At 36.3% G+C, this 11907-nt stretch overlaps 1 protein-coding gene across 1 annotated transcript in view; it reads left to right on the top strand.

Moving 5' to 3' along the window:
- LOC137473832 (V-type proton ATPase subunit S1-like) overlaps positions 1 to 11053 on the top strand; it is a 50397-nt gene extending 39344 nt beyond the window's left edge. Inside the window, exons 9-10 of the mRNA XM_068189852.1 lie at positions 5344 to 5581; positions 10341 to 11053. Of these exons, the coding sequence (XP_068045953.1) occupies positions 5344 to 5581; positions 10341 to 10550 (448 nt within the window). The 3' untranslated portion in view covers positions 10551 to 11053. The remainder of the gene's footprint in view (positions 1 to 5343; positions 5582 to 10340) is intronic.
- The last annotated feature ends 854 nt before the right edge of the window (positions 11054 to 11907 follow it).

The raw sequence follows: 11907 nt of genomic DNA on the forward strand, positions 1-11907 counted from the left end.
CCAGATGAATGCTCAAATGAATAAATACCATTATTTACACTGAGTCAGAAAGACATTCTGTGTTAAGTTAAAAGGATCCCAGAAGAACTTGTCTTGAGGAGAGTCAGTGATGTGTTTGGAGTGGTATTCAGAGTGCATAGAGACACTTGTAGTCAGTATCAGAGATCATGACAGGTGGCAAAAAGCCAGACATACATCTCCCTTCTCCCTCAACTAGCTAGAGCTTTGTAAGAGCTTTGTACAGATAAGATTGCTGTTAGTATAGTAATTTTACTTTTTTGACTATTGGAGTTAGCAGCGTATAGGATCCCTGGGACTTGTCCTTGTTGGTGGTGTCAAGCATGCCCTGGTCTCAGTAATGTAAATTATCAAAGAGACATGTATTTCCCTAAACACTATGGGGAATTAAGAAAATATTTTCCTTGGATCCCATTCAAGAGATACTGATCTCAAACTAAGACTCTACCAAAGTTGTATTTTTCCTTTTACTACAAGTTCCAAAATATCACTTTCTCTGGTGCCGCCCTGATGTTCTTCTGCCTGCTCTTGAGTACTCCTATCCCACTCTGGTAGAGACAAGCCCTCCAAAACACTGCTCTGATTCTCATTCTTCATCTTTGCACATCCTAGCACAAGTCTTGGCTGGTCTGCTGTAATCTCTTTCTGTATGAATGAATGTGGTTGTTTCCTACATTTGTCCTGAATATGGCTATCCTCAGCATAGTATCAACCTTTCTAGTAAAATTACAGTTCGAGAAAATAGTGCAAATCACAATGCATCCTATGGAGCATGATACTGTGCTTCAAAACTAGTTAACAGCTAGATCTTAAAGGTGTTGTTCCCTTTGGTAGTCAACAGGCTTCACTTAACAGTACAATGGCAAATTGCAAACCCTGAGACAGTACTATAGAAACAAAATCCTTTGGCACTGGCAGAAGATCAAATGTGATGTTAGTGCACTCATGGATTATTGAAGATTATTTAGAATTATGTTTAGTAGTCTATTAAAAACTTATGACTTTAATTAATAAAATGGATAAAAAATTTAATGTGGTCATGAATCTGAGTTGCATCTGGAGAGAAGAAATTAGAAGCAACTCTGCAGACAAACTGTAATTTAAACAAAAATGCCAGTACAAAAGGCGAATGGTTCATGTTTTCTTTCTTTTTCAGGAAAATTTTTTATATCCTTTGAGCCTGTTGTAGTAGAGGCAGAAATATTCACAAAATCCTTCTTGACCTGTGCTTCTGTTTGAACACATTATCATTAAATACCAAAAAGCATAAACAGCCCTTGAAGCTGTAATAAGAAACTCAGGCTCCACAATAGATGAGGACTTTAAAAGAAAGCTCAGGTAAGGTCTGGATGTTTTCATGCCAAGCAAATAAGAATAGCATAGGCTGGCTGTGTTTTGCAGGAGAATTTGATTTATTCCACTGGTCCAGGTGTGATCCAGGTTTTTAATATTCCTTCAGGGCAAATAAACACAAATACGTGTAAATTGATCAATTTTTATTTATGACACAGGTGCTTAGAAATATAAAATGGAATAGAGGAAGAATGTAGGGAGTAGCTTCCAGGGTAACCATTTCTTGGACCTTCACTTATGCATGGGCCTGTGTGTGGGAGCTAGAGACTGACTGCTTTTTTGCTTTTTTTCCCCTCTCCCCTTTACTTATTAAACTGTCTTCATCTTGACCCACAAGTTTCCTCAATTTTTCTCTTTCTATTCTCCCCCCTGTTCTGTTGAACAAGGGGAGTGAGCAAACAGCTAAATGTGTGCTTGACTGCTGGTTGGTATCAACCCATAACACCTCAGAGCCCTTATAAATTAACAATAGTTCTGAAGACTCACCTGATTATTTTTAGTTTTCTGTTGGATTGTCACTTGATGAGACAATGGTGTCATTTTAGGCCTCTGTTAGCTACCATAATACAGCAGTACATGCTATATAATGCAGATAATAAGATACATGGAACAGAACCAGAACAAGCCATTGACTTTTTTCATGATTTGCTAACACTTTATTCACCTAGTGTATCTCAGCATGTCTCTTGTCTAGAGCTTCTAAAATCCATAGAGATATGTTGCAACCTCTGTTTTCCCCTCGTGGTTCATTTTGATTTGATTTCTTTTTCAAGATTACACCTTGGTAATTAATCATGGTCTGCCTTAACAAGCAGGAAAAAAGCAGGGCTGAGAGGTGGAAGGAACAGAGCTGAGAGCCACAACTGCACTTTTTGCCACTGTAAAGGCCTTTTATTTAAGTCTAGGATAGCCTATCTTGAAAGTGACTCCAGAGAGGACCATGTTCAAGTAGCTCCGTTTATTCTTCAGTAACTTCAGCAGCATGAGCAGGATCCAAAGGCTGCCCCCCTTATCAACAGCAGTCTGTGCCCACGTACAGAGCAGCTGGTCACATCCCACCTCCCACTGACAGCTGCAACTGCTCCTTCATCCTGTGCACACACACAGCTGGCACCTCCCTCTCGCTCTCTCTAGCAAGAGCTACAGTCTCACTCATCCTCCTGCACCTGCACTGAGAGATGAGCTGTAAGGGTGTGGTTGTAGAGTGTTGTTGTGATAGTGTTAGGAAAGTAAGGCACTGCTGCAGCAGGAGTGGGAGCAGTGGGCAGTAGTCCTGTGCTGGAAGAAGCACCATCTCAGTTCTCTCATAAACTGATCCAATTCAAGCACTTGTCTGTCATTTCCTCTGGAGAAAAGTGTCAAAGAGAATGGGAGTGCAGAACATTAGTATTCCAAACTTACATTGATACATACTTGACTGCTGTTGTTGCTCAGTGTATAGAACAGAACAGAACTGACCCGAAAAACGTCTTTTAAACTCTTTTGCTTAACAGTTGTGTTTCTCTTTGAATATTTGAAACAGTAATTCTAGCTATCTTCTGCTCCAGAAATACCTCTGCTTGTAATGATTAGCCACATGAGACATGATCAGTGGTGGTGGCATTCAGAGTTCATACAGTTATCTGGCACAAAGGGAGCTTGGCCCATGACCAGGAATTTTTTGTGCCACCATACTATAAAGTACATAATGTCTCTAATGTACATAACTGTCTCTAATGTACAAAACTGTCTCTAATGTTTAACATGAACATTTCCTTAAGAAGTCAAGGTACTTTCCATTCTGCAGATGAAGCCTTTGTTCTCTTTCTGCTCTGTATCATTAATTTGCTATAATATGTTCTATTTGCTATCTACTCATTTGAGAAAATGTTAAACTAAATTAAGTAATTCTGTAGATTTTTGTTGTTTGAATGCCTTTTTTTCTTGTAATTTAATGAACTATAGTTGTACTCATTATCAGTTAAGTGTGTGCTTGTTGGAGGCTATTCACTGTTAGTTGTTTGGAAAAATGCTAAGGATAACAGCCTTCATTACTAAGTTAACTGTGCTCAACTAGTTAACTAATTAGAATGTTAATTCTTTTAAGTCTGCAAGTAACACAACATTTTAGTCTTTGGTGTAATGCGTAGAGACAGCATTCCCTTCAAAGTCATTTTAGAGTGTACTCACATACATAGCCTTCTAAAAGTTTTTGTTCATTTGGTCAGTTTAAAAGGAATTTCCTGCTTTACCACTTTTCTCATCTTATCAGCAAAAGTACAGACCACACCCAGCCTCTGTGGTTTTCATAAACATTTAAGTAATCTTCTCTGTGTTTATAACTGGTATTCAGCTAGTGCCTACAGCATTGCTACTGGGGCACCCTGGAAATTCTGTTCAGATCGTACTGTACATCAGGAAAATGTTCCTTTCTTCTAGCAATAATATCAAGATTTAAATTTGTAGCTATATAAGAATAGAATATTTTCTATATATATTTGTAAATGTGGACTGGATGAATTTTTTTTTTTTCTTTTTCACTGATGCTTGCAGCTCAGTGTTTTATGGGTAGAACTGTTCAGGCTTAAAACATAAAGAATGCCATAAGAGAAAATATCCTTATCTCACTTCAATGACACTGTGTTCTGGAATTCCTTCTGAGCATTTTGAAACTCTTGAGGTTTCTGAACTTACCTGAATCAAAAGCCACTGATTATTAATATATATTTTTTAAAAAAGCATAATTTGTGGCTAGATTCTATGCTGTGTGGCTGACACAATATTGAAAGTAACTAATTTGAACAAACAAGCAATATTCTACAGAGAGAATATTTTCTCTATATACATATTGCCTGCAGAACATAAAATAGTCTCTATTGTGCCTCATTTAAGATGACTATACTATCTTTTGAACCAAAATTGCATCATAATTGCATCTAAGTTATTGCTTCAAATTTTAAAGTCAACATACAGTGTTAACCATTGTGGATAGACATATTAAAATATTTCATTTTGAAGCACGTCTTATGTATTGATAAATAAATTTCTCTTCTAAATCTTTCGTGCTTACCAATAATCAAAAGAAATCATTAGCAAACTATGTAGAGATACACATGCATAGACCAAGTAGGGTTAAAGTATTAAACAATGTACACTAAAGGGAAAGGCTTATAATTTCCTTATGAAATAGCTTGAGTGCTTAAAACTGTATAAAAAGTGGCAAAGAGGAGCACATAGTCCTGATCTGTAAAGGATCAGAATGTACTTCTGGATGTCTGGATGTTCTCAGTTATGTCTGTTCATAGCTGTTCAGACTGCATTGGTAGTAATACAAATTCCATTATTATAAACCGATGCAATACCACACATACACAGATGTTTTCAAAATAAGAAAACTGTTTTTTGTGCCTAGCCTACTTCAAATTGTGAAACTAGAGCTGACAATCCCTCCTGACCCACCAGTGAGAGAGAGCTCTGTCTTCTATGCCAAATTCAGATTTTTGCAAAGGAAATTGCCATTTAGGCATTTGAGCCAAGAAAGAATTGCAATGATAAATTAGAATGGCTATCATGCCTATACCTGTCATAAAAGCAATTTTCCAAAAATCCCATAAAATGTTTATTCAGAGCCACTGCCGTCTTGCTGACACTTTCTCAGCTTTACCTCCATTTATTATAAGCTGTTGGTAACTGATGAAATACAGCACTGGCAGAGGCCCTTGGAGAATGAAACTGCATTTGCTTCTTGCCTTCCACAGCTATAGAAAGCAGTGCTTGTGAGGTGAAACCCTAAGTAGTAAACACATTCACAGAACCTCTTCACTTAAAACAATCTTAATGACATGGGAGGCCATGTCATCTTCAGCTGTGATGTTTGCAGCCAGCAATAGCGAACCTTTATCTGTTACTTTAGCTATTACTTTACCAAATGCATATTAATTTTTTCCTTCTCACCTTTTGACTTTTTGTTTTTGTCCTCTGTTGTGTTCCTAGGTTTTTAATGACCAACAAGTTCTATGAAGTCTCAGCTAGAAGATGGTCCACTTTAGATTCAGTTGAGATTGTACAAGATGGAGAAAAGTTAGCTAAATTTAATGTTTCTGGCATCTCTGGCCCTGCAGAGTATTCATTTCATTGTCAGCTGGTGGGAACAAGCAGTCTCTATCCTGCAAGGCTGGTTCCATCCAACAATGAGGCAAAAAATTGGGATGTTTTCATTTCCAAGTTGCAAGTGAGTATGCATTGCCATTTCAGAGATTACTCCAAGAACTATTACTTGTTGTTGTAGGAGGTGAATGACACACATTCATAATGCCTTTACTTTCATTCCAGCCTGAGGGAAAACATAAAAGAAAAGCTGTTCCCCTAGGTGAGCTATTCAGTAGAGGGGTAAAAAAGATGCCAGTTGCTGAACAAGGAAAACATGAAAGCACAGCTTTGAAAAACAAAACTATGAAGTTGTCCACAGAAAGAAAACCCAATTAAACCAAATGCGCTTAATCAGGCAAAGAATGGCTAAATCCTCATGCCTGTTTAATGAATTGGGCTGCTCATGGAAACAGGGGCTTCTTAGGTGGGTGCCTTTATGCTGCTAACTTTGTTTTTATTTGATTTCTTGGTGCTTTGTTTACCTGGGAAAGTACAGCTTAGTGTGGCTGCTGTTTTTGGTGACATGGACTGTCTGTACTCCTGCAGACAGAAACAAAGCCCAGCGCAATTAGATTTACCGGGAGGTTTGCCATGGACTTCGATCAGGAATGGTACTGGTTCCTGCATGACCCAGAAGGAAAGCAGATGGCTTTTTTCGAATGACACATAGCTTTTCTGCATATTTAGTAGTAGTTAAGACTACATATGTGAGCTGTAGATGATTACACCTTTACTAATTTGAGCTTTGCTCTTGAATTAAGAGAAGCATAACAATTTCTGTCTTAAAACAATATTGCACTAAGGGATCTCTTTGATGAAAGAGATCATGAAAATAATAGGAATAATTCCAAACTGTACTCTATTTGTCAAACATGAGCTAACTCCATGATAACTGGATACAAATGCTGATATAATTGTATTAATAATTTTGATAACAAACCAAATCTCAAAATTCTGACTCCAGACTTGACACTTCTGCTTAAGCAATGGAAATGTCACAGAAAGAGCATTGGTGCTTAGATTTATTTTCCACAAATTCCAGTATCAAGTCTCACCATTTTTTGAGAAACAATGTTGCAATACATACCAATGTTGTGAAGGTTCCTTATGATGTTATGTTTTTGTAAAGGCCTGAAAATACCATAGTTCATGCAACTGTACTTTGCCTAGTAAACTCTTTGGAGTTTGGTTTTCACATCACTAAGATATGAAAGGACATGACCTATGAAATTACAAAGTGTGTACTTTCCACCTATCTTTTCTGTCAGTTTCTGTATGCACTGATATTACTGCTTTCTTAAAGCTTAAATAGGCCTTGCTCCAACTTTAGTAGGCATCCTTTCATTTTGGTCTTAACCAAGAGCAGAAGTAGTGGTTTCCCACCTTCCTTATAGATTTGGAACAACAGTTGCTTCCACTTCTCAGACAACAGAAACTCCAGTTGCTCTTGAGAAAGGGCTTTTTCTTTGATCAAGAAACAAAGAACTGTGTTCTAAACATAGAACACAGCCTGAAAACTCCCAGTCCAATATTCTTCTGTGGTGTGAGAAAAGAAAACAGAAGGTCACCATTCTGGGCTCATTTCCAAGTTCTATCTGACCTAATCATACTTTTCCAGGTATCCACTGATACATATTGAAAGGTGATCTCAGTCTTTGTTACTGCGTAAGGTTTAGAAACCCCCCAGCTCTATTGCATGGTGAAAAAAGCATGTGGGATGTGTTCAGTCGTTGCAGCCAGCATAAAATCTTCGTGATGAAACTGAGAAACATGATTTTCATGTCAATGTTACGCAATGAGTTAGAAACCAGGATCTAATGCCAATCAAACTGGCACAATTGCACTTTGCAGCGCTGGGTCCTGGAAGCTGAATCACAGTAACAGAGGGACAATGGCAGCTGCACAGGGAAGACTTGCATAGTTTTTTCCTAGGCAAGGTTGAACAGGTGTAGGCTTTAACTTCAGATCTGGAGCTGCCTCACTCACTACCATCTAAAAGAAGCTCTGTGGGATGCTGGCTAGGCATGGTCACAGCCTAGGATGTCACCATACCTCTGCAGAGCACCAAAACTGCTCTGGGTTTGGTGGGGGTTTTGCTGGTTGTTGTTGCTACAGGAATGGTTGTTCTACCATGATACCTTTTGTACTTTTGAGGATCTCATATTTGCCAATGAAGTTAAAGAGGAGGCTGCCACCAAGAACACTGCCTTTCTTTAGTATGCGTGGTAGAGAAGTACTTTGAAACCCAGGAAAAATTGCCAAAAATTCAAAATTAAGAATATTTTGAATCTTTTTAGCTCAAATATCTCAAAGTTCAAAAATTAGACGTTTGGTGTGCACTTAAGAGCCATAAACCCAGCATATTTTACTTTGAAGTTTTTGTCAAAGGCCATATAATGAGAAATCTGCATTCAAAAATATTTAAAAATTAACAGTAAATACAGACTTGTATAATCAAGACAAATGACTGGTCTAAATACCAAAATCAAAACTTCCACTGTACAATGGCCTGTATACAAATGACTTTTGCATTCATAAATATTAGAGAACCACATGTAAGTATTTTTAACTCTTCTATATATGCTGCTGAGATTCTCATTATTTTGCCTGGTATCTAACACCCCCAGATAAATGATGAAGCTTCAGAAAAAGAATAAAATAACCTGGCATATTCTTCATCTCCTTCCTGAAAGTAGACATAGCATTATAGGAATGTACAATTGAATCTTTCACCTAGATGGTTAAATAAGCATAATGCTGTTTAAAAATATATATATAAGACCACTAGAATTTAAATAATAAATGTCAGTATTTTTGGCTCTAAATCAGGAGTGGCAAAGCCCTTCTAAACTGAATATTCCTGTTAAGTACTTCAGAGAGTCCTTGTAAATGTGGTAGGAAATGTGTATTGTTTTCCAGAATTTCAATCCATTTTTGGGAACACAAATGACATAAATCATCACCTTCTGTCTGTTTTACTGTCAATAAGTCTTTCAGGCTACATTTCATTACTCCTTATTCACATTCTCACTTTTGGTCAAAGCAGTGGCTTAACAATCAAAGGCTTTTGCAGTCATGTATTCTCTAAAGCTGTGCAAATAGTTGTCCTGCCCTGCAGCTTATGTTCACTAATCCTGCTTTAATCAGAAGTTTGAGTACCTTTGGTGAAAGCAGACAGTCTTTGTGAGTTAGCTACCATGATTTGACTTGGAAAGATTCTTCTAAAAGGTTGAATTGATAAAATTGTCTTCGCATCCACATTATCTTAAGAGCCTTTAGTCCCTCACATAACATTAGTTTTATTAATCACCATTCTGGAAGGTACAGACATTCCTCATAGCACACATATTACATAAACTTTAGGGACCTGAGCCATGGCTGAATGCAAACCCAGAGTGTTTACTGGTGTATTTGTTGCATGGTAGATTTGTTCAGTTTGTACCAACACCTTTCCTAGGAAGTACAAACTCTTTTATTACCACAAATAAACTCAAGCTTTCCATTTATTTTATTGTAAATCATGGATTAATCACGGTGTGGGAACACATAAAAGTAGAAATCCATGATCTTCTGCTTTCTTGCTTATTGCCAGGTGAGAGAAGTGATTTAAGTAAAATAATCCTCTTTTAATTTAATTTGGTAATATTTTATGGAAAATAGTAATTTTTAACATGTCATTTCTTTACTAGTGGGTTAATGATATTTGGAGCTTTCCTTGCGCACCCATTTCAAAGATTCTGTAAATGTGTAAGAATCCCAGTCTTAATTTGTCTTTATAAAATTATTTAAGAATTAATCAAAATGAATCAGATTAATTCTTTCCTTCCTCTTCTTCCACCAGTTTTATTCCTTTCCTTCTAAAGGAATCAGTGCTTATGCCATTATGTGCATGTTTGTAGAGGGGAGATTGTCTTCCCTTTCTTCATAGTTTTCTAATCCTTTGATTGGTTTGAACAAAATTTCTAGGAAGTCAGTGGTCTCAAAGGCATTCCGTTTGTTGATATTTTTGTACAGTTGGGATTTAGACAGAGAATATATTTCCAAATTGGTTGATTTTTCTGAGGAAAATAATATGGTTGGAGTACAGTCAGTGGCAGTCATTATGAAATCAGTCAAATCAGAGATATTGCAAACGTTTCTAACTGCTGGAAAAGTTTATATAGATTTTATAAATTAATAGACAGCACATATCCCATACTTCAATAAAGCAAACCTTTCCTTCTGTTTTGAGTCTTTGAATTCCAAGGAGGGATGAAGAAAGATTTCACAGCTTTTTTTCTACTTGAACTCTCACTAAAACTCAGCCAAAAAATATCATCTTTATGAGATGTATTTTAAAGTAGGTTCTAGGAATTTTGTTAGTCAAGGAGCTATTAGCTAAAACTCTTAGACTATTTCAACAAATCTAGTGATCTGAGGAGCTTTAATTCTCATGCCTTTGAGTGCTTTAAGTTTCCTGGTTCTGAAGTGGTTATAGATCTGATCATCAGGGAATACTGATAATACTGATTATGTGAATACAGAATACTGATCAGAATACGGTGAATGCAGAATACTGACCACATGTACCCTCTGGGACATTACTTCTAAAAGTAATAAAAATTTCTGAAGTGGGGAACCTACTTCTTACCAAAGAAATGGATTCTACATCTTTAATTTCCTGCATGAAAAGGAGATCTGGAAAACTGTTTTGCAGACAATTTTGTTCTCACTCTTTTTTTTAATGGGCAGAAAGTATGATTGATAGTTAAAAGATGTGGGTTTTTGTAATTACTACATATATCCTGAAAGTAAAGACTATGCTTAATTGCACTCATCTATGTACCTTTCCTCATTTTCAGATTCAAGGCTTCAACATTATAAACAACCAGTTTTCCTATGCAAGTGATTGTACAGGTTTCTTCACTCCTGGAATTTGGATGGGCTTGGTGACATCTATAATTTTACTGTGGATCCTTACCTATGGAATCCATATGATCATGCAGCTCACAACAAACAGCAGATTTGATGATCCCAAAGGTCCAGCTCTATCAGTTCCTCAGACAGAATAGCCATGGATTGACTTAGTGCCACTCTGGCTTTTCCCAATCTGATGTTTATGATTTTTATAACTGTTTTACTTCATAATATGTTTAACTTAAAGAGATATCATAGGAAAAGCAGATAATTAAACTACATATAAAAATGATGCTTGTGTTTGGCAACAATAATAATTCTATCTGTTATTATGATCATTTGTTAACAGCTTTTTGTGTTAAGGTTCTAAAGTGAGACTCTGGAGGTTATTACTCTCTCTGGCTATTAGAAAGACCATTAAAAACTTCCTTCAGATTAACTTCTATTGGCAAAGAAAACATATGAAAACACGGAATATTGGGAAGGATAAAATATTTGATGATAAACTATATATTGAAAATAATGGTCTCTTTAAAGGCTTTTTAGTGTCATGATGATGCTACATCTTAAGAAATTTTAAGAGTGTTTTGAAATTTTTTCTCTTGAGTAAAGCATCCAGAAATGTACAGAACTAATAAAGTATAAATCACTAAATAAATGGTCCTGAGAAGTCTTTTCAAAATACATCACTTTGTTCAGATGTGGTATCACAAAGGAGAGTGAGTAGATAACAGCTTCCATCTGCTGTTATCGAACATTTGTGAGAATGATGTTGAGTAACACTGACTTGTGTTTGCTTTAGCAATGGACAGCTGATGGGAGGTCAGTCAGTGACAGATAGGTCCTTGTCCAGACTGATCACAAAACTAGATTTGGTGTCACGGCAATGAATGCAGATTTTCAAGTTGAGAACCTATTATGATTGAATGTGCAGACAGCATCTTAACAGAGATAAAGTAGTTTTCTTAGCCTCCTCCATTTTCCCGGCAACTTTGGAAAAGTTAAGAAGTTCACAAAAAAATAAAGAAAAATAATATCATATAAAAATCATTAGAAGCACTGTGTCAATGTTCTGTTTAAGTCTGAGCATTTTATGGTCATCTCAGTGCTTCTAGAAGCCTGAAAACATTCATTGTGTTCTGTATTCTTCTGCAATTAATACAAACACTGCATCTTCATATTGGGTAATCGGATTATGGAATGAATTACTAAATTTTATGTAGAACTGGGAAATAGTAAAATGCAATGATAAAATGGTAAAAAAATGGTAAAAATAAGACTTTTATTCTTTCTTTTGGAACACTTTTATGACTGTGCATGTTCAATTAGTAGTTAAAACCCCCCAGAATATAATTTTGACAAAATTACATTTATGAAATTAGAAAAATTCTAACTTTTCTGATCTTGATCCATGTCATAGTACAATGATACAGAGGAAATGTAGTTAGAATCAACTATTTATCTAGACAGACAATAGTTTCTATCCATCATTACTGGGTGTCACACTTTTAT

This window comes from Anomalospiza imberbis, chromosome 5, assembly GCF_031753505.1.
Source record: "Anomalospiza imberbis isolate Cuckoo-Finch-1a 21T00152 chromosome 5, ASM3175350v1, whole genome shotgun sequence".
In the NCBI taxonomy this organism is placed as follows: Eukaryota; Metazoa; Chordata; class Aves; order Passeriformes; family Viduidae; genus Anomalospiza; species Anomalospiza imberbis.